Consider the following 22,863-nt stretch of genomic DNA (forward strand, 5'->3'; position numbering starts at 1 on the left):
GTTATACAAACACGGAATTTACTGTGGCAGGGAGGTGCAAAACACTAAACATATACAGATCTTAAATTAAGTAAAAGTACAAAAGTTTAACTATTTCTAAGAACGAATTAACTATTTCTAAGAACTACATGAGGAAATATCAGTCTTCTATCCCTTTTTTAACCATTGGATTATGTGTTGTTGTTGCCCTAGAAGTACATTTGTCATTTTTACAATACAGGGGTCACAGTACTTGTGGACTAAGTTTTGCTTGTTACTTTAGCTGTAAATAGATAACAACCACATTGGCACCTAGAACGAAACTATGTTAAGAAATGGGTGGAAGAAAAGGAGGATTTAGAAAGATAGCATACAAGACAGGACTCAACTTGTGTGTTCATATTGGGATGACTCTGGTACCAATGGAGACTTATCTCACTACTGTGTCTTGCACACATACATGCACACACACACACACACACACACACACAGTAATTAATGGTTGCTCCATGAGCACATATTCTGTCAGATAATTGGGTATTGCTTTGATGAAATCTTAATCTTAAAAGCCATCACGTTACTACACAGTTATTTTCTAGGCCCAGTGCTGAAATACGGAAATAGCCCACACATAACTTCAAAAGAACCACATGACTATATACAACAACCTTTACTTCATCATGACTCCTGAGTGGAGGCCACATTTAGAAAAACATTTTAGGTAAGAAAAATACCTGCAGTAAAGAGCAGAGGGGGAGAAAAACACAACAGAATACTATTTTGGAGGATAACATCATTTTAAAGTAGTGTGTATGAAACGTTCTTGATTAGTACTGATTTATCTAACATTTTAAATGTAGTAAATGTAGGGTAGGATTATGTGGAATTCCTTTTCACAGGTGGTTTTCTTATAGAGCGACAGGTTAGTAACAGAATGCCAAAGCTTTCTTGGTCAAAACAGGGTTGGAGCAGCAATGTTCATAACAGTGAGTCATGCGCTGGCCTCCCTCTCATCCCGGGTGTGCTTAATAGGGTGTGGTACCTTCTGCAGCAAATCTTTCTTTCTTATCTGAGAGATGTTTGCCCATTGCGTGATTGTATGGTGCAAACCGGTGCTTATCCAAGGAGCCGTCCAGATAGCCACACAGCTATGCACGTGTGGCTGTGCTCCATGCTGTCTTCACACACCCAACCGTGAGAAGAGGGTTTACTTTCTGACTCAATTAAATACATATAATGCTGTATGCACACTCACTCAGACTCATATAGGCCACACTGTACACAGACTGCCACACGGACGCAAACTCTCACTGATAGAACAAGCTGTACATTTACCTATACACACATATCCACCTTACATTTACTGTGTTGTGTTGTACATCACCGGTGAGGGGAATTTGGTGGCTGTACATTTCATTAACAATTTGTAAAACGTAACATTTGATACATCCTGCATTTACACAATGCAACCACACCCTTGATATAGGCCTATTAGAACAACCCCATATTTGAATGTATGAGTCACTCAAGGATGTGAAGTTATAGGAGGAGAACCTCGTATAGTACTTGTCCTTCAGTGCATTGACTTTCTGTGTTGTTAGTCATCCACATTGTCATGATGGGGAAGTGGATATTCAGCAGACACTGCAGTCTCTCTATTGCTTTACTGTCTTGTAGTCAATCAATTATCAATTAACATGTGTCATTTCTGCCCATTGTGGTAAATCTGTTGAATCATTAGGAATGAGTAGGTGACAGCTGTCTTCAGCTGAAGCTGTATATTAGACCATGTCATTTACCTGGAGAAGTGGACAAGTCACATTGGTTTCCGGTGTAAAATCTTTGACATTTTATTCATTAAGCAGACGCTAAATGCTTAGTGCAAATGGAAGGTACAGCTGATTTTCACAAGTATCAAAAAAGGAAATATGCTGCTAAGTGCTACTTTAGTTGTCCATAGGCCAAGCAAAAGTATTTAGTCAAATTGAAACTTGAAGAGGGCGTAGAGCTCTCTGGAATGACAGTTGGGATGGAAAGGTCGCTCCACCTCTGTGTAGCATGCAAGAAGAAGCATCACTTGGATGGTGCAATGTGATGACCTACTCATGTTCTAATGTACTCATGAAGTACTTAAATAGTTACAATAATTTTGCCATACATGTTTTGTCTGTCATTTTATTCAAAGCACCCGTTGTGGAGGAATTTAGAAACTGTGATGACACTCTTCTGCCAGTAGGGGGAGCAGTAAAGCCTCATTTGGAGTATGGGTCCTTGAGAACCGCTCTTATCTGAACCACAGGGTAAGTTGCTACTGTACATGTTTGCACTGCACTAAGGTCATGATTCTGAGCAAATAATGCAGCAATTTGTACATTGAAATACCACTACTCTTTTTTGCTTCCCACTACTTTCCTAGTCAGTTCAAGCATGCGTGTCCATCTGACCTCTCTCTCTCTCTCTCTCTCTCTCTCTCTCTCTCTCTCTCTCTCTCTCTCTCTCTCTCTCTCTCTCTCTCTCTCTCTCTCCAGATGCCGAGCACAGCTCCTTCCTCCGCCATCCCTCCTGGCTCTCAGTGTGCCACGCCACCCCCCGTGGCCCCCTGCCCCTCCCCACCATGCCCAGGTCCAGTGGAGGGTGGGGTGACCCTGCGCTCCCCGGCCACACGGCACCTGACCCACCTGGACCCCTGGAGGAGACACAGCTGGGAGCCCGGGGCAGTGGTTGTGAGGCAGCAGAAGGCCGACCCGCAGAACGACATCCGCAGGCAGGGGGCGCCATGCACACACCCACCCCCACACACCCACCCACCCACACACACACATACACCCACACACACACACCCACACATCATAGATAGAAGCCTGAGGGTAAGCAAGAGGTGGCAATTAGAAAAACAAAACAATTATACTTAAACATACTTATTGGGATCTATTTCTTAAACCACATAACATTTTGAGTTTTCAATTCTTAAACCAGTTGAAGCCTGCTGCATCACTTACAGAAAGGCATGGACACAGAAAGTGAGAGTGGAGCACCTTGTGTCCACACTGTGTTCAGATTGACACATACAGATTAGCACGTGCACACTTGTACTGGTACAGCCACACACATGCACACACTGTCCTGAAAGTGCTCATTGTCCTGGTCCTGCCATCCCTGGGGACATCACTGTCCTTCCTGCTCCCTGTCTCTCACACGCACAGCACAAGATCCAGTCAAGAGAGGAAGAGTTAGGGACACATTATACAAGAGTATGAGATAGCATTTGTCAATCTCCATCGCCTTGATCAGAGGCGCAAGTTACAAAACAGGGATTAGGGAAACAACTTCTTACCTTCAACCCACTCGGAATTAGTGAGTGGGACACCCTTTTTGTCAAATTCACCGTGTGGTGTATTTGGTATATATATTTATATCTAACACCCCTTTCCATCTCCCTCCCTCCCTCCCTCTCCCTCTCTCTCTCTCTCTCTCTCCCTCTCTCTCTCTCTCTCTCTCTCCCTCTCTCTCTCTCTCTCTCTCTCTCTCTCTCTCTCTCTCTCTCTCTCTCTCTCTCTCTCTCTCTCTCTGTCTCTCTCTCTCCTTCTGTCCCCCAGTGTGAGTCTGGAGAACCTGGAGCCTGGGGAGATGGAGAAGGTTCTGGGTTCCGTCCTGGGGACCCGGCGAATGCGGGACCCCCGTAGGACCCCCATCACCCAGGAAGGCTCCCTGTCCTCGCTCACAGAGGAGGAGGTGGGCTTTGACCCACAGCACTACTCTCTACTGGAGGTGAGCTGTCGCAATTGGATCTGTGAGCTGTTCATCATTCTCCTTGCCATGATCTGTCATGAATGATAATGCACGTATCGGACAGGAACAATACATTCATAGTCGATGGACTTTATTTGGACTTTTAGACGTATTGGCAAAGTTCAAATAGTCTTCTGTTGTGTTCCAGGAGCAGGCGAACAAGCTGCAGGGCTGCAGTGCCTCAGCGCCCAGCCTCAGTGTGGAGCGTCGCTCCACACTCAATAATTCTGCCCCCCGGCCACGCTCCAACTGCTATGGTAACCCACCACAACACTGAACTCTGGGTCAGGATCGGGATCAGTTCTACTTACCTTTCTAAAGGGTTGAGGATTGGAGTTTAGAGTAGTGTGTGTGTGTACCTGATGTTTTTTAATTGACCGTTGAAATGGAAATCGACCCCGACTTCTTGATCCTGATCTAGATTCCTTGAACTACTTCTCAAACTCTCAAGCGCATCCTCTGTGATTTCGACTCTGTCACTTTCTTTCTTCAGACTTGTGTTTTTGCTATTGGTGGACTTGTTATTGTTTATTTTCAGTCAATGGCCATGCCATTGTCTTTTTGTTTGTCTATGTGTGTGTTTGTGTGTGCGTGAGGGGGAGAGAGAGTGAGAGAGAGAGAATATAGTATGAATAACATTTGTAATTGAACAGAAGCCTGTGTGTTTCTTGTATGTGTGTGTGTGTGTGTGTGTGTGTGTGTGTGTGTGTGTGTGTGTGTGTGTGTGTGTGTGTGTGTGTGTGTGGGTGTGTGTGCATATGTGTCCCTGTCAGCATGTTAGTTTGTTTATGCCTGCATCTCACTGTGTGTATGTTTTTGAATGTTTGCATGGTTGTGTGTGTGCGTGTGTGTGTCTGTCTGTCTGTGTGTGTGTGTGTGTGTGTGTGTGTGTGCGCGCAGCAATGCGGAAGCTCTCTTCCTGTGTTTGTTCTGCAGTGGCTCTGGACTTGTCGTTAGCCAGCAGCACAGTTACACAGCCAAGCAGCCTACATTTGTCTGCTTTCCCACCATCTATCTGCCCTCTTTCACTCCAATCTCTTTCACTCTGAATCTTCCAAATTACACATCTTTAGGAGGATCTGTGTATGATCAAGTCCTTTTAATACTTAATGTAATTTCTCTGTAACTATATAATACTCCATCCTTCTAAACTATTTTCCTCTTTACGTCAAACAACATCAGTCTGTGCACTTGGCAAGTTTTCTCTTTCTTGGAAGATTGCACTGCAGCTACTGAATGAGCATCAGGTGAAGTCCAGAATAGTTCCCTGTGTTTTGTGTCGTTTAGTTAAGAAATGTCTTTCTGTTTTGAGCTAGCCTTGTTCTGCTGAGTTTGTAGTTAGCTATCACAGCTACAGCCCTTGCGTGAGTTCCAACGAGTGCTGGGTGTTAATGTGTTCCAATTTGTGTTTCCTTTTTTCTTCCAGAGACTTTACCACACTACCAACTCGGAGGATCCACGCAGAGGTAAGTCTCATTGTTTCCCGACTGCTTCCTTTGCAAACAGCCGTCTCCATTTCGGTTCTGTTTCGCCGACACGCACAGCCGTCTCCATTCGGGATCACATTCTGTACATGAGGGAGCCCCCATGCTTGAATTGAGTTTCATGTCCCTACCAGTATTGTTCATGTCCCATGAAGTGGGGATGATGTACAGACCCTCCACTTCGTTCACTGTCTTCCTCCTCTCTGAGTCTTTCTGTCCCTCATCCGCTCCCTCCTTGGTGTCTCATCCCGTGTCCCCTCCTCGTCCTCAGTGTGGGTAGTGACCTGGGGCTCCTGCACTGGGAGAAGGAGGGAAGCTGGACGGAGATCGAGAGAGGGGAGGACAAGGAGGAGAGGACTGGCAGCCCTCTGGAACGGACTCTCAGTTTCTTACGCAAGATGGCGGGCAATCGCAAGGTACAGTACAGACTATCTTTATTGATTTCTTTGTTACTTTTATCCATCCACTTTGATGTCTTTTCTGCTCTCTGACTTCCACTGGAGCCAGTGAGGGTTGTCAGTTTTCCGCGATGCTATGTCCTCTTTAACCAGTCGAACTATGTTCCATTCTGAACATGTTCCAAGTTGAACCTGGCCTCTGTCAATGCGCAGTCTGATACCGGAACATGATAGCAGATTTTGCACAACTGCCTATTAGGCGCTATTAAGGAAAGCATTGCTGAGCCCCCAGCAGAGGGCCATCTTTAACTGTACAGTGCCATGTCACTGCCAGCTCCCCCTCAGTTCCCTCGCTCTGACTCAGTACATCTGGAACGGTGTTCGTACCACTGTCGTCATTAGTTTCATGGGTCAGCGCCATGCTACGTGCTGACTCACTGTTGTGTGATTCAGTAGAAACGTCCTGAGTCACATAACTCAGATTATACAAAAATGGGACAGCCTAAGCCAAGAAGCTACTGTGAGGGTGACTCAATCATTTGTCCTTTTTTCCTGGGCCTAAAACATCCTGCGCATCACACATACATGCACACACACACACACACACACACACACACTCACAGAGTTTTGTTCTGCACAAAAGTTAGTAGTTTGTAGTTAATAGGGTATATTTTACCAATTGGTAGTTCTAACAAGATTTGAAGTATGCTGTATGTTTGTTTTTATTTTCTAGCGAGTAATAGCGTGTTAGTTCTCTGCAGGCTGGTGGTGTATTAGCTGGTCTCTCCTTTGAACTGACTGGTTGTTAACAGGAAGCTGTCCTCAGGCTGGATCGGTTGAGTGCTGACAGATGACATCATAAGCTTGTGATAAAACAGTCCTCCAGGCACAAGAAAACTTCTGTGAATGTGGTGTGTTTGTGTATGTGCATGTGTGTGTGTGCGTGTGTGTGTGTGTGTGTATTGTCACCCATGACCCCATGATATTCCACAAGGTCCACTTCACTATGGGTCACACCAACAGGCTGTCATACTGATGTGACAGATTACTAAATACTTAAAACGCATTTTGCCTATGTTATAGACAGAGAGAAAAAAAAAGCACAAAACAAATTTTGCGACAAAACAAAACCAGCTACCCACGCCAGTGACAACATGAAGGTTAAATGTACTCTCCAGTCCAGTAATCCTGGCTTTTCAGGTCTCTGACACCTTCATCACACCTCCTCTAGTGTAAAGGTACCTTCTAAAGAGCATTGAAAGCACTCCACACTCTGGGGGTCTGCAAGCCTCAGTAGTTTATTGGGGTTTAGTGTTTGTTATTATGAGTCTGGAACATTCTTTTTCTTTAGATGTGGATTGGACCAATTAGTGACACCTACTTCATGTTTGGTTATTGCATGTGTGGTGTGTGGAACTTCATTGTCTGTGCCTACGTGTAGTATCAGTGTTCAGCCTGTTTGGCGTCTGATAGGTTGGTAGTGTTTTTGAGGTGGAAGAGTGGGCGTGTTTGATACTGTAGGTGAATGAGCCCCATCGTGTCTGTCCCTCTCTTCCTGTGCCTATACGAGTAGGCTTGTGTCGCAATACACTTTTTTTTTTAGTTAGCCAGTGCATCCTGTAGCCCTGACTAGATCTCCTGTCTGTTCCCTCTCCCATCTCTCCCCCCCCCCCCTTTTCACACACACAGCCCTGGTACCTGTGCTGTTATTTTGGCCCAGACACCCAGTGTGCATTGCTGGAGCTGAGTGACAAGGTTTGTGGGTGAAGGCTCCCAGCACCTGGTCATTATCTCACTGGAGCGCAAGCTGTGGAGCTCTGAGACACCTACACATTATAGACCCAAAATACACTTAGTGACAGCCGTTCACTCGTGTAAGCACATACACACACAGACAGCCAGTACACACAGGGACAGAACCTGATTTACACAACTCAACCTACAACATCCCCACCATACTATACCCCTGTCTCTACAGTTATATACACACATACTTTCTGCTCTGTCCATGCTAGTATTGCAGATACACTTTAATACACACACACACTCTCCCTAAGTGGCACAGCTCTGCAGCGGAGCGGTAACCCACGGCAACGCGCCGATCTGGCACTGGCCAAATCCAACAGTTTGCTGTCGAGGAAAGGCCTGATAGTGGGGCCGCTCTGCCAAACATGTCACACTGCCACTCTGTCAATCCACAAGAGTTTGTGTGTGTGTGTGTGTCTGTTGCTAGTGCCGATTAGCACTCCCTTGAATGTCAAAAAGACCCTTCACTCCCACACTGACTCACTGAGATAAAGCCTTATGCAACACCAGCATAAGCATGTGGTACATATAGAGGTAGGGCCAGATAGCGGACAGTGAATCCGTGAATGATTTGAATCTTGGGACAACTCCATCCTATTGTAGTGGGTTACTACCACCTAGAAGGGGAGCCAGATTTCAGCCTAGTATCAATACACAGTCCAGTTGGCTGTCACTGACCATATCCATCCCCTGACAAAAAGACATGAATGGTATATTCATGTACTCATGCCCTCGAAGCTTCAGATAACATAAGGTCATGACTGAGTAAACTCAAAGGATGAACTTCACACACACACATACACACAATTTTGGTCACAAATGATGAAAACCTTAAACATTCTTTGACCAAAGAGCCCTTTGTTGGATGATGTTGTTTTCTGTAACTCTAAAACACAAGACTGGTTGTTTGTTGGAGAAACAGAGAAATTGGACAGGGGTAGAGGTACTGCAGAGAGAGAGAGAGGAGTGAGGGAGAGAGGAGTGGGGGAGAGAGAGACAGAGAGAGAGAGAGAGAGAGATTGGAGGGAAAGAGAGAGAGAGCAAGAGAGAGAGGTGTGAGGGAGAGAAAGAGGAGTGGGGGAGAGAGAGAAAGTGGGGGGAAAGAGAGACAGAGAGAGAGACAGAGAGAGAGAGAGAGAGAGAGAGAGAGAGAGAGAGAGAGAGAGAGAGAGTGGGGGATAGAGAGAGTGGGGGAGAGGGAGTGGGTGAGGGAGAGTACAGAAACTGCTGTGGAGGTCCGCCCACAGAACAATCTGTCCTCTTTAACTTCGATCCTTCTAATAGATGGTTATATTTATCACTTGTCAAGAGAGAGAGAGAGATGGAGAGAGCTGAGAGAGAGGGAGAGACAGAAAGAGAAGATGATGTGGCGATACAGGAAAATGGTTCATAAAGTAAATATTTCAAGGTCACTGTGTCAAAGTGAGAAACACTTCTTCTCAAAAAAAGGTATGTGTGAACCACAAAACAACACATATAAGTTTGAATTCCCCAGAAGCTATTGCATTTTCTAATAGAACCAAAGCAAAATGACCATGTGTTAAATCTAAGAAGAAAATCAAGTTAAAGAAGTTAATGTAAACTATATTTCATATTTCTGTAATTCTCTGTGCATACTGTCTCTCTAACTCCAGCTCACTTTGAGACTGTAACAAACTATTTATATTATTAATTAATATAACTCCCACCAACCAGACACAGCCAGAGTGCTGATCTGGCAGAGCAAGCTGGCACCAGATGTTGTTGAGGCAATGTTGTCATGGACACCAACCCCACCCACCCAGAACTTCACTCATGTACAGTATAAAACTTGATGGAAGTGGTTGCTACTGTAGTAAACCTGTGGGTTTCCAATGCATCTGGTTTCCGCACACTTTGAATATGCCAGTGTTTTGATTGTAATTCATCTAGTTGTTCAACCAGTAGTTTTAACAACTTTAGGAATCAACTATTTTAGAGGCATATCCTACTGTGCATTTGACACAGTTGTGTATATAACACTAACTTTTAAAAGAGACTCATGCCTGACTTCTAAGGTTAAATAAAAAAAGTTACGAGCATGTGTCATTCCAGTTACAGGGAGATGCTGCTGCGGTTATGCTTTAAGGGTTGGTTTTGAAACCAGACCTCCTCCAGTAGGCGCGGTTTTGGATGCTGCGCTCACGATATCTAGTGTGGAAAAAAAGAACACATCCGAATTTCCTGAATGAGAAAGCCACCGATAAAGCACCAGCAACGGCGAACCTTAGGCAGGGGATACCTAACTGCTCTACCGTGTTTCTTTCAGTTAAGAGTAGGCTACAACCGTTCTTTGCGATTGATAACTAGTACCGCACAAAAAGCAGATAAAAAGCCCCGCGTTACAGCCAGAAGAAATACGCCTCAAAGATTAATCTTATTTTAACGGATCTGGATTTCAACATGTCCAGAGTCGCAGATTTATCGAAAATTCGACAGGAAAGGATGAGGGAAATCGGTTTGCGGGTGAGTTTGACAAAATTATTTGATTAATTGGTTGGTAATTGTGTTTTACAATAGCTTATTATTACAATAATATACCATTTTGTATATAGTTAAAAACGGTATACAGGCTGAATCAGGATAAGTATTCTGTTTATGAACTATCAAAATGCAGCTGTAGCTGAAGCTGCTGGTTTAAGGAAGTTTGCGCAACAAGAGTGCAGTAACTTGGCAAGAGGAACAGACGCACTCGGCATTGTTGGCCATCCCCGGTACAGCTGGTTTGTCACTTTCTTTTCGGTCCACTTATTACGGTCACAATAATAAGACTGCACAAATATATACTGTATATTTGTGTCTGTAACGGCCTATGTGCCTGTAAGTGTGTGTGTGTGTGTGAGTGAGAGAGAGAGAGAGAGAGAGAGAGAGAGAGAGAGAGAGAGAGAGAGAGAGAGAGAGAGAGAGAGAGAGAGAGAGAGAGAGAGCGAGAAGGATGGAGCGTGCACTGAACCACATGGTCAAAGATACCGGTGTGCGCGCGCTCATGAGGGCATCCGCATAGGAAACACTTTAACCTGATCCATTTGACATGTAACACATTATTCATCACGCATGACATTGGATTCACAACACGATGGGATGCTGCATTGTATTCACAAAGAAAAGTGTACAGTATCAGAAGACAAGATAGTGAAAATAAAACAGTAGTACTTAGTTCATCTACTGGATCCGCCCAATGTTCCCTGTCTCTGTCATGCTGTGTCTTAGCTGCAACGGATTAGTAGACATGAGTAATGTTCCTGCCCTCCTGGACAGCACTGGTCTAGGCATGTGTGGGTGTCTCATTTTATTGAGATGCTCTAGCAAGAGTATATCAGAGTGTATTCCCTGTGTGTGTGTGTGTGTGTGTGTGTGTGTGTTTGAGCAGTTAGCATAGGCTTCATGTGCCCTTTTTTACATGCTAAGTTTATGTCAGTATGTAGGCCTTTGAAAAAGGACACGGTGCGTGCGTGTGTGTGTAAGGTATCTGGATTCATGCAAGTTCTTTATTGAGGTGAGTGAAGCAAGTGTGTGTGTGTGTGTGTGTGTGTGTGTGTGTGTGTGTGTGTGTGTGTGTGTGTGTGTGTGTGTGACTATAGCAACGGTTGCCATAGAAATGCCACTCTGTCGGTGTGATATTATCTGCTTTCTCCAGCACAGTGGATAACTGAGAAAACCTTGGCTTTCCAGTTTCATACAGTACAAGCCCAGTCAAATATTACACCCAGCATCCACTCACTGTAGTTTACACAGAAGTATGTATGAACAGCGCTTACCAGGGTCAAATGACTCATTGATTTACAGGGGGGCCCTGATATTCTGTAGACAAGACATTTCTTTCTCATTGAGTCTTGACATGCAAGCGAATAGACATGAGTTTTACATTTTATGATATGAAATTCACCACACTTACTGCAGTACATTGGTCATACACAGTCATTATCCTGAGTTTACATTAGGGGTGATTTGTGAAGAAGACGATTCCCTTTACCAGAGGTTGACTAATATTCTTAATTTCCTGTATAACAGGTCTGCATGTGCACAACCTCTGCACATAGTGTTCGAACCTGGTTACACAAACTAGTTTCCTCCGAGGGCAAGGTGGGAGGGAGAGACTGAATAGTGAAATCTATAGTACACTGGGGAAAGTGTGTAGGAGAATGTTTGTAGGCGTGAATGTGTTTTGGAAGAAGAGGACTGAGGGCGAAGGACTGCTCGAGATGGGAGGGCAAAAACAAGAGGAAGTGGAGAGAGGTGCAGGATATGACGATGGCATTGGCAATGATGAGTAATGATCAGTAAGGGCTGAGATCTGTCTGTGACCATACACCTCAATGGATCTAGTTTCAGTTTGTGCTCTATGAACCTCCAGAACATTCCAGTACAGTGACCTTAACTTGCAGAGTGTGGTAAAAAGACTGGATCTTCTTATCGTTCTCAGGGTCCAGATTCTGTCAGCCTCGCGTCCTACTGTGTGTTATGTCGGTCAGGGAGACTAAACTTAAATCCACCCCAGGCTCCACTCTGCCCAGTGTACCTCCAGAGAACAGAAACCAGGCTACAGGGCCACCTCAATCCACACAGTGGTAGAGTTTACTTCCAAACTGGAACACACACATCTCCTCTCTCTTTCTCCCACTCTCTCTCCCTCTCTATAGACAGGTCAACAAGGTGTGTATACACTGTATATATATACAGACCTGTGTTTGTATGTTCGTTAGTCATTAGTGAGTTAGGGAAGGGATTTCCTCTCAGAACATATGTACGTGCTCCTGCTGCTAACACCTCTGATGTTTTAACGACAGTGTAAATGTCAGTACCTCTAGAAACACTGAATGTAGTACAAATCTATAGACATCTTTATCTCCCTACCACCCTCCATCCTAAGTGTACCCACTCTCAGACCAAAGCTAATTCTAGCTTATAACACATTGACAGATTTATACTAAAAACAGGGCCTGCTGCCTTTTTTGTCGGCCTACTTTACAAAATTTGCCTTACATCATTAGAGGATCCAACTAAGTATGGGTAAAATTTCTAGATCCTTTGTTTTTTTGCTGTTTTGCCTGACCCTGTGGTCGATGTTTATCAACCTTCCTGTTTCATAACTATGTGCATGTGAGGATCACATGGAGCCTCTACTCTTCCTCTCAAATCTACCCTTCTCACTGCACAAAGTAACCGATGGGCAGAAGGGACAGAAATAATAGTAGGAGGTGAAGAAAGAGGGTGAAAACAGAAATCAGTTGAATTGAAACTGTTTAGCAATTGTGTCTTTTGAAAACAGAGCATTTCAGAGCTCTTTCTCTGCCCCTGCCTCTCTCTGTTCTCAATTAAACATTGTGGAAGAGGTGTTTCTTTACATACCCTGTTCTTTCTATCTGTAGCTGTTACCTTATACAAGCTTAACCCCACCCTCCAAAGCCTTAAAAAGAGGAAGTCTGCACTGTGTGTTGTGTTTCCTGTGCGAAAAGTCAACATGATATGAAACTCAACATTCCATGCAAGACACAGGTGTTCACCGGCTCTTCTTCTAGTTCACAGGTTACAGCAGAATTCCTCTTCCACCCATAGTTTTTCAGTATATGAGATCGACCAATCAGATCACTGTTGTTTATGAGGGAGCCTCTCTGCTGTGTTTGGTGTCTTCTTCAGAACAAGGAGAAGGAGCGCATGAGGGAGCGAGAGAAAGAGGCTCGGGAGAGGGAGGCTCGCTACAGCAACGGCCACCTCTTCACCTCCCTCACCATCTCTGGTACCACGCTCTGCTCAGCCTGCAACAAGAGCATCACCGCCAAGGAGGCCCTGAGCTGTCCCAGTATGTATTACCTCTGCCATCTCTTCTAATACCACTCTAGCTACAGTACGACTGGATTGGAATTGTACTTTGGTTGCCGTTTGTTACCCAAGATATGATTGTAGTATTGAGTTTTGCTCTCCTCTCTAATCCCATCCGTTTGACAGCACTAAATCCACATACTTCAATGGAACACCTCTATGGGTTTTTTTTTTCAAAGGAAATGTGTGTTGGAGTAACTACTAAACCTCATTGGTGGAATTATTACATATTAACAATAGTCATAATTGTTGGATGTTTTTTAAGTATGCACATACATTTATGGTACATGCTGACACTGACTAAAAAAGAACAACAGTTTTCTTTTAGTTTAACATGGTGATCAGAGACTGGGTGAGAGGGTTTATAACCCCCCCCCCCCCCCCGGGTCTCTACCTCCCTTAGTTCTGAGTCTGACTTCCTGACCTAGAACCCTGCACAGGAAGTGAAACTGATTTGAAACAATGGAAGCAGCAGCCAGGAGGAGATGAGACAGAAAAGGAAGTTGGACGAAAGAGAGGAGGTTAAAAAAAAAAAGAGCACAGAAAAGAAAACTTTGAGAAATAAAGTCACTCATTTGTTGTCCAATTCCTACAGCCTGCAACGTTACCATCCATAACCGCTGTAGAGACACACTGCCTAACTGTGCCAAGATGAAACAGAGGGTAAGATCCCTTTACACAATATGGTGTGTTTGACAAACACATCTATTCATACTAAATATTCACTGTGTTCACTGGGTACATACAACAATGGACATTTTTATTTAAATCTGTGTTGTTAAACTTGGTTAAGCTTTGATATGTTTTGCTTACTCATGTTGACCTTATGGTATAGTCTGCAAGATGCATTGTAGCTAGCTAGCACATGTAGCTAAACTCTCCTCATATCCACAGCAACAAAAGATGGCTCTCATGAGGAACAACTCTTCTAACGTTACTCTTCGTACCAAAAGTGAGTGTAAACGCACCAACGAGTGGCCCACACATACACAACATGTTTGATGGAATGGCAAATACATGTTGAGTCATTGATATCAAACTGCTCCTCCTCTTCCTTCGCCTCACCCCCGTGCCTCACCCCCCTGCCTCACCCCCTGCCTCACCCCCTGCCTCACCCCCGTGCCTCACCCCCTGCCTCACCCCCCTGCCTCACCCCCTGCCTCACCCCCGTGCCTCACCCCCCTGCCTCACCCCCGTGCCTCACCCCCTGCCTCACCCCCGTGCCTCACCCCCTGCCTCACCCCCCTGCCTCACCCCCGTGCCTCACCCCCGTGCCTCACCCCCCTGCCTCACCCCCGTACCTCACCCCCGTGCCTCACCCCCTGCCTCACCCCCCTGCCTCACCCCCGTACCTCACCCCGTACCTCACCCCCTGCCTCACCCCCTGCCTCACCCCCTGCCTCACCCCCCTGCCTCACCCCCTGCCTCACCCCCGTGCCTCACCCCCCTGCCTCACCCCCGTGCCTCACCCCCCTGCCTCACCCCCTGCCTCACCCCCGTGCCTCACCCCCCTGCCTCACCCCCTGCCTCACCCCCGTGCCTCACCCCCGTGCCTCACCCCCCTTCCTCACCCCCTGCCTCACCCCCCTGCCTCACCCCCGTGCCTCACCCCCCTGCCTCACCCCCGTACCTCACCCCCGTGCCTCACCCCCTGCCTCACCCCCCTGCCTCACCCCCGTACCTCACCCCGTACCTCACCCCCTGCCTCACCCCCTGCCTCACCCCCCTGCCTCACCCCCGTGCCTCACCCCCCTGCCTCACCCCCGTACCTCACCCCCGTGCCTCACCCCCTGCCTCACCCCCCTGCCTCACCCCCGTACCTCACCCCGTACCTCACCCCCTGCCTCACCCCCTGCCTCACCCCCTGCCTCACCCCCCTGCCTCACCCCCCTGCCTCACCCCCTGCCTCACCCCCTGCCTCACCACCTCCCCAGCCCCCCTGATGCGGGAGCGGCCCAGCTCGGCCATCTACCACTCAGACAGCCTCCGCCAATCCCTGCTGGGCTCCCGTCGTGGACGCTCCGGCCTCTCCCTCTCCAAGAGCGTCTCCACCAATAATATTGCAGGGTGAGTTCTGACTCCGCCCACATATCCTGTGCTCTAGAACCGGGTGGAGTTTTGGAGATCCCCTGCTAAGGATAGGTGGGATTGCTACACTGGAGAAAGAAAATATATTGTTGGAACCAAATTGTTTGGTCAAAATGTTGGTGGTGTGTGTGATTTTATGAGTACCCTTTGGGCTTATTCCATAAATAACCAAAAGTTTAAAGGTTTTACGGTTTTAGCCTAACACCCTTTCAAAAGAATTATAATTAAGATAATGATAATAACAATAGACCACAAATAGAAATAGAAAACAAAGCCAACATGAGAGAGGTGTGATGTTGACAGACACATTTTAACCCATGCATGACGACTCATCTTTGTGTGTGTGCGTTTGTGTGTCAGGACACAAGCATGAATAGTGTAATTCACAGTGGTCATTGATTGGTATGTATTGTACATTTGTGCCATTGTAATTGTGTTTTGTGTTGTGTCTTTTATGTGTGTTTGTGTTTGTGTCTGCTTGGGTTTCTGCTCCCTCTATGAATGTTCTTGGCATGCTTGGATTTATATCTGTATTTGTGTGTTTGTTGTGGGTGTGTTTGTACATGTGTATAAATGTACACTCAATGTCTTTGGGTGAATCCTTTTGTTTGGATGGATGTTATTTACACATGCATGTCATGTATGTGTGTGTGTTTGTACGTGTTGATGTGTGTGTGTGTGTGTGTGTGTTTGTATGCTTCTATATATATGTGTGCTTGCATGTGAATGTATATCTCTGTGTCTTGCTGCCTGTGTGTGTGTGTGTGTGGGTGTGTCCTGGTCCATGCCTCTGTATAGGAGCCTGAATGATGACTCTCCCCTGGGCCTGCGCAGGATCCTGTCCCAGTCCACAGACTCCCTCAACTTCAAGAACAGAGCCATGTCCATGGAGTCTCTCAACGACGAGGGTGAGACTGAGCTCTGTTCAACACCAGCCAGGTCTCCTGACAGACAAACAAGTCTGTCTGGAAACCCACCAAGCCCTTTGTTTCGGACGGCTGTTTGTATTTGTGATTTGATCAATGTTGTCGTCTCTTGCTGATCCAAACGTTTGGATGGATGAGAGGTGGATGTAACGTGGACGTCTGCCTTCAGGAGAAGTCTACTACGCCTCGATGCTGGAGGAGATGGAGATAGAGGGGCGGGACTTTGAGGCCGACTCCTGGAGCATGGCGGTGGACTCCGCCTACCTCCAGACGCATCGTAAAGACGTCATCAAGAGGCAGGACGTCATCTACGGTGAGAACGCCCCCCCCCCCCCCCCCCCCGATTTGGCTTCACGCGTGGCCGGGCGTGCGTCGCCTGGGTTCCTGAACATCTCTTCACCAAAACGCACGTGTAAAAGTTTGACTTTTACCCCCCCCCCCCCCCCCCCCCCCAGAGCTGATCCAGACGGAACTGCACCACGTGCGCACGCTGCGCATCATGGAGCGGGTGTTCCGCCAGGGCATGCTGGAGGAGGTGCAGCTGGAGCCGGGCGTGGTGCACGCCATCTTCCCCTGCCTGGACCGCCTGATGGCGCTACACGGGCGCTTCCTGGCGCAGCTCCTGACCCGGCGCAACCACAGCCTGGAGCCGGGCTCCTCGTACAACTTCACCATGCACCAGCTGGGCGACGTGCTGCTGGAGCAGGTAACGCACGGGACACGCGCGCACTGTACACGTGCACTGGACATGTGCTGCACACGCATGACGCCGCTCCGCCCACTTGAAAGATTCTAGAGTTTCCCTGAGACTCAGGATTCCCTGAAACCCTGAGTTTCTGTTTGTGGAAGCGGTGCAGAATAAAACGCTGCACACACAGTTGTTGCGGCTGAAGACCGCTGTTGTCAGCGGTTAATGACTGTGTGTGTGTGTGTTCCAGTTCTCAGGCCAGTATGCTGATGAGATGAGGAAGACTTACGCCGAGTTTTGCAGTCGACACCTGAAGGCTGTAAAACTGTACAAGGAGCTGCTGGCCAGAGACAAGAGGTTCCAGTACTTCATACGGGTGAGCACACATACTTGCTAGTTCCCTGAATATTTAAGAGCAAGAGTTATATAAACACGGACTCTAGCAACCTAGCCTTGAACTGCTGGCATCCAGCCAACCATCTATACTTGATAATTGTAGTGTATTTGTAGTGTATTTGAATTTTTTCAAATCTATATTCTGAATTTAGAACTGAATTGAATTTGTAGCTTGACAGTGAATCCTATGAGCAAATCTCTCTTTCCCTCTGTGTGTTTCCAACACACTCTCTTGTTCTCTCTCTCTTTCTTTCTCATCCTGGTCAGCGGGTGAGTAGAGGTCAGCTGCTGCGTCGCCATGGTATCCAGGAGTGCATCCTGTTGGTCACCCAGCGCATCACCAAGTACCCGGTCCTATTCCAGCGTATCCTCGACAACACCAAAGGTGAGCCAGACAACCTGTGGGGTTGTTCCACCCCTCGACGCAGGGCCACTTCTCACACATCCTCTCTTCCTCCACCAGACAACGAAGAGGAAGCTCAGTCGTTTGTCCAGACTCTGGTTGCGGTCAAAGAACTGCTCAGCTCGATCGACCAACAGGTAGCTACGTAAGACCCTGCTAGCATGCGTATGCTCGCCGCAGGCCAACCTATAAGAGAGAGGGTTAGTGTGGGGACCCTTGAGACACAAACACATACACGCTGTCCCTGTGGCGTGGGCCAGGTTCTGGAGCTGGAGCGGACCCAGAGGCTGCAGGAGATCCAGGCTCGGTTAGACCCACGAGCCGAAGCCAAGGTGAGAGATGGGCAGCTGTTCCGAGGAGGCGAACTGCTCAGGAGAAGGCTCATCCACGAGGGCACGCTGCTCTGGAAAAACCCTGGCTCCAGGCTCAAAGGTAAGTGCTATGTGTGCCTGTGTGTGTGCCTGTGTGTGTGTGCCTGTGTGTGTGTGCCTGTGTGTGTGTTTGTGCATGTGTGTGTGTGCCTGTGTGTGTGTGTGCCTGTGTGTGTGTTTGTGCCTGTGTGTGTGTGTGTGTGTGTGCCTGTGTGTGTGTGTGCCTGTGTGTGTGTGCCTGTGTTTGTGTGTGTGTTTTCTGGAGAGAGATGATTTAGGGATTTGTCTCCTGACAGTTCTAGACCTAGTTCATGAGTTGATGCTCAATGTTTGGGTCAATCTTTCACATTGGATAGTATTGCAGCAGCTGTACAACTGTTAACACATGTAAGGATGGTGGCAGGCTGGATAAACATGTTGGTTACATTTGTGTGTTTGGTCATAGATGTGCAGGTCCTTCTGATGACAGACATCCTCGTTTTCCTGCAGGAGAAAGACCAGCGATACATTTTCCCATCTCTGGTATACACATGCATTCATCACTCATTGATCTTATTGATAGTTTATCAAACATAATTTATGTGATCTATGCTATTTTATTCTCACTTTGTATTCCCCTCTCTCTCTCTCTCTCTCTCTCTCTCTCTCTCTCTCTCTCTCTCTCTCTCTCTCTCTCTCTCTAGGATAAGCCTCCAGTCTTGTCTCTGCAGAACCTAATACTGAGGGACATAGCCAATCAGGAGCGAGGTCTTTTCCTCATCAGCGACTCCTCCCCTCCAGAGATGTATGAGGTCCACGCAGCTTCGAAAGAGGACAAAAACACCTGGATACGCGTCATTCAGCAGACAGTTAGGAGGTGCGTAACCCACACACCCAGTTACACAAACACACTTGTACACGCACACACAAACGCACCAGCTCACAGTATGTCGTTGTCCCTACAGTTGTCCATCTCGAGAGGAGTTTCCTCTCATAGAGACTGAGGACAAGGCCCTTCTGAGAAGACTGAAAGGTCAGCACTCAAACATCACACATGCTGCCACATGATGCTAACATGGCAAAGGATCACTCAGGTTATGTTAACTACAATGTAACTACACGGCAATACATTTAGTCAAAACATTGTAGGACATAGGAATTGCTATAAGCCCAGTTGGTGAGGTGAGGTGACTTGATGGATATATCAGCCAGTTCCTCAGCCAGGGCTCTCCTTCCTCTACCTCTCTCCTTTGCTGTTTCTATCTCTCCTAGCAGTGCCCGCAGTACAGCATGTAGTTCTCTGTCAGTGTGTAGGAGGACAAGTGTGAATCCACCCTCCTACACGGTGGAGGAAGGCATCTATACTGGATATCCATCATCTCTCTCTCTATCTCTATCCCTCTCTCTCTCTCTCTCTCTCTCTCTCTCTCTCTCTCTCTCTCTCTCTCTCTCTCTCTCTCTCTATCTCTATCCCTCTCTCTCTCTCTCTCTCTCTCTCTATCTCTCTATCTCCCTCTCACACTTCTCTTTCCCTCTCCGTTTCCCTCTCTGTCTCTCTCCTTCTCACCCCTCGACTCTCACTTTCCTTCTCTTTTTCCATCGTGGATTTCTCCATTTTACATATTTCATCTTGAATCAAAAAGTGACGGTTTTACGTCAAAAGTTCTCTGCATGATTAAGATATACCTCAACAGTCAATACACCTTTCCACAATGGAGTCAATCCATTGGTAAGGAACCACAGTTACTGACCCATACATTTGAATGTAGCCCTCTGTTGATGTTTCTCCTCCTCCCAGCTGACATCCAGCAGAAGGACCGAGAGGTGTTGGAACTTCTCCAGGAGAGGGTCACCCTTTTCTCTGACCTGGCCGAGGTCACAGGGGGTCAAGAGGTCACACTGCCCCCCAACTCCCGCAACCTGTTCCGGGCCGACACGCCCCAAGCCCCCCGGGGAGAGAAACTACTCATGGACGCCATCGCAGAGGGTGCGGTAGTGGGAGGGGAGGAGAAAGACATCAATTAGAGAGAGAGAAGCAGGCTACGTGTATAATGCTACAGATAAAGGGAGGGGTGGGGGGTTTCCAAGAGAAGTGATGACAGACAGATATAACTAGAAAGAGAGATGAGTGTAACTATTTATCAACTAATGACTACTGCCATAACCTTTTACTTGAAAGATTGAGTGTCACATTGCTATTTTATTGGCCACGCACTTTATGTAACCATAAGCTGGCAGAATGTCTTTCTCACTATGCTACTGAAGCCCTGTGCAATGTGCTGGCACAAGATGGCTGCCAGATGGATATCATTTGTGGTATGCCCTTTAGGTAGCTGGGATCTCAGTTGCCTCTATACACCAAGCTATTTCTAGACAAGCCAATAATTCAACCATCAGTCATATGAATTCATCACATCCTAATTTCATTGTCATGGAGTCCTAAATTATTATTTTTTTCATTTGATGATACATTGGGTCTCTCTCTTATTATACTTGTACCATACTGATGATGCTACATGTGTTTGTGTTTGTCAGTGGACAGGCTGAGTGAGATCCTGCTGGGCTCAAACTTTGAGATCCCTCTCCCCTGCACTTTCACCAGACAGCAGAACCACACGGGGGCGCTAGTGATAAGTAAGTCCCTTCGTCGCTAGTGAGTTGCAGGTGACTATGCTCGGCACATATTGTACTACATGTTTTACCTTGATAAGTAGTACCAGCTGTCCCACTATATACACATGTAAGGATATCGACGGACTGGATGGTCATGTTGGTTACATTTACATAACGTTAGATATACATACAGTGCGTATGGAGAGTACAGTAGATGATCAGGTTTGCTTGTTTGCTTGATCTCAGATGGTCAGGAGATGGTCATCAATGGAGCAAACGAGGCCCCAGCACCAAAGGTCAGGTTCTTTAGCTGTCCATCAGTCAGCAGAGGTTGACCTGTGATCATAATATGATAAACCATTTCACATTGAAATTGATTCATTCTTGAACAAATCAGTGTGTAAGTCATTGGATATTTTTGGATGATTAAAAGCGATTTCCACTGATTGTGAGTCGATGGAAGTAATTCACAGATCCTTGTTAATTTGTGTTTAACTATCACAGGATCGCAATGGGAATCAAACAGGAGAAAAGCCGCCCAATGAGGTGAGACATTAACCACAGCTAAGCAGCTTGATCTTTGTGTTTCAACTAGATATCAACTGTTTAAACAGGATGTATGTGTGTCTTGCAGGAAGTATGTCAGAGGCTGGTTAATCTTAGTGCCCATCTTCACGCTCTCCAGGTCAGGTTACTTTTCATCTTTATCGTTACGTGTACAACTATACATGGCTATACTCTGTTAACTTGGCCATATGTCATATTTGACCAAAGTTGCGCTGATCCCACTAACAGGCCTTTGCCTGTTTCACTTTCATAGTTAAGAACTGGTTTATTTCTTTCAGCAGAAGCATCGGGCTAGTTCTACACACTCTCTATTTACACGAAACATGTGCTTCTCCCAGGCTGCTGTGATAAAGCAGGACTCCATCCTGGAGCGGCCCGAGGCGGCAGCCCCCGCGGGCAGGGTGTGGCGCTCCCTGTCCCGGGACGCAGGCATGGCTGAGGCCAGCACAGGGGCAGCCATTGGGGAGCTGACCCTGCTGCAGAGACAGCACAGCCTGCTCCAGGAGGAGCTGGGCAGGCTGAGAGGGGCCGAGGGCCGGCTGAAGGACAGTGAGAAGGCCCGCGTCCAGCTGGAGAGGCAGGTCCGCGACATGAAGGCCAACAGCACCCCCGTCGCATCTGCGGAAGGTCCCGGAAGCTCAGAGAAGGTTGCTGAACTAATGTGTCTGTTTTCATTCCATTGCACGGTCATTTACTTTTTGGTGGGAGGTGGGAGGGACTTACTTGACTATCTTAAACTTGTAATCTTCCATTTCATATCTGCCATTGGTCCTAGACACCAACTCCACGCAGAGGGAGTGAGACAGCCCCCAGCGGCGACGCTGCATTGGCTGGCCAGGAATCCGTCGACCAGTCAGACGGCCTGCAGGACTGCAGCGATGTGGAAGTGGACGTGACGTCAGACGAGGAGGATGAAAAAGTGTCACCGCGCTCCGAGAGCCCCCGAGGTCAGAGATACAACTTCCTACTGTAGATGAGCAAAACATGACTGGACGTAGCTAAGTCATTGGACTCTCTCAATAAACTCTCTCATATCATTCCCTGTGTCCGAGACATTCCGTTGAACGTAACTGAAAATATCAGACGATGCGTTTTTCAAGAAGCGACATCCACACTGTGGTATTATTAGTCAGAAATGCACTTCGGAAAAGATAGGATTCAACTTTGCCCTCTCCGTAATGCTAATGCAGGCCCACACACACTTATATAATACATTGATTAACACAAATACATAACTTTCTTCAAACACACACACAGTGCAGGGTGTGTATGTGTGTGTACACACTGAACCTTACCTTTATTTAATGCTCTCTCTGTTACTGTACTGTACGCGTGTGGGAGGATACAGCTTTTCTGTCTCTATCTCTGTCTTTCTGTTGCTCTCCCCATCTCTCTATATGTATCCTGTTCAAATATAATGTAGAAAAACACAGTGCTGGTGTCCCTGTATGGTTGTACTACTGTGACCTATACGAGGCATTGATATAACAAAGGTATGACAGAGTGGAAGTTGTTTAACCATTTGACTTTTCTTTCAG

The 22,863-nt window shown here is 46.8% G+C and overlaps 1 protein-coding gene across 5 annotated transcripts in view; it reads left to right on the plus strand.

Moving 5' to 3' along the window:
- Positions 1–22,863, plus strand: part of arhgef1a (Rho guanine nucleotide exchange factor (GEF) 1a) — a 28,208-nt gene that overhangs the window by 1,779 nt on the left and 3,566 nt on the right. For 2 of the 5 annotated variants that reach the window (XM_062487337.1, XM_062487338.1), the window contains 27 exons: positions 2,213–2,279; positions 2,508–2,743; positions 3,576–3,747; positions 3,917–4,025; positions 5,195–5,234; positions 5,524–5,668; positions 13,112–13,274; positions 13,890–13,957; positions 14,189–14,246; positions 15,229–15,361; positions 16,181–16,290; positions 16,478–16,621; positions 16,764–17,014; positions 17,247–17,372; positions 17,660–17,777; positions 17,856–17,932; positions 18,056–18,227; positions 18,612–18,688; positions 18,850–19,022; positions 19,111–19,178; positions 19,944–20,132; positions 20,681–20,779; positions 21,005–21,054; positions 21,263–21,304; positions 21,393–21,443; positions 21,664–21,972; positions 22,101–22,272. In XM_062487337.1, coding sequence (XP_062343321.1) covers positions 2,508–2,743; positions 3,576–3,747; positions 3,917–4,025; positions 5,195–5,234; positions 5,524–5,668; positions 13,112–13,274; positions 13,890–13,957; positions 14,189–14,246; positions 15,229–15,361; positions 16,181–16,290; positions 16,478–16,621; positions 16,764–17,014; positions 17,247–17,372; positions 17,660–17,777; positions 17,856–17,932; positions 18,056–18,227; positions 18,612–18,688; positions 18,850–19,022; positions 19,111–19,178; positions 19,944–20,132; positions 20,681–20,779; positions 21,005–21,054; positions 21,263–21,304; positions 21,393–21,443; positions 21,664–21,972; positions 22,101–22,272 — 3,352 coding nt within the window. In that variant the 5' untranslated portion in view covers positions 2,213–2,279. Of the gene's footprint in view, positions 1–2,164; positions 2,280–2,507; positions 2,744–3,575; positions 3,748–3,916; positions 4,026–4,734; positions 5,016–5,194; positions 5,235–5,523; positions 5,669–9,519; positions 9,941–13,111; positions 13,275–13,889; positions 13,958–14,188; positions 14,247–15,228; positions 15,362–16,180; positions 16,291–16,477; positions 16,622–16,763; positions 17,015–17,246; positions 17,373–17,659; positions 17,778–17,855; positions 17,933–18,055; positions 18,228–18,611; positions 18,689–18,849; positions 19,023–19,110; positions 19,179–19,943; positions 20,133–20,680; positions 20,780–21,004; positions 21,055–21,262; positions 21,305–21,392; positions 21,444–21,663; positions 21,973–22,100; positions 22,273–22,863 lie in introns of those variants that run through there. The other 3 variants (XM_062487336.1, XM_062487341.1, XM_062487340.1) reach the window with 3 other exon arrangements.

Source organism: Osmerus eperlanus, chromosome 20 (assembly GCF_963692335.1).
Source record: "Osmerus eperlanus chromosome 20, fOsmEpe2.1, whole genome shotgun sequence".
Lineage (NCBI taxonomy): Eukaryota > Metazoa > Chordata > Actinopteri > Osmeriformes > Osmeridae > Osmerus > Osmerus eperlanus.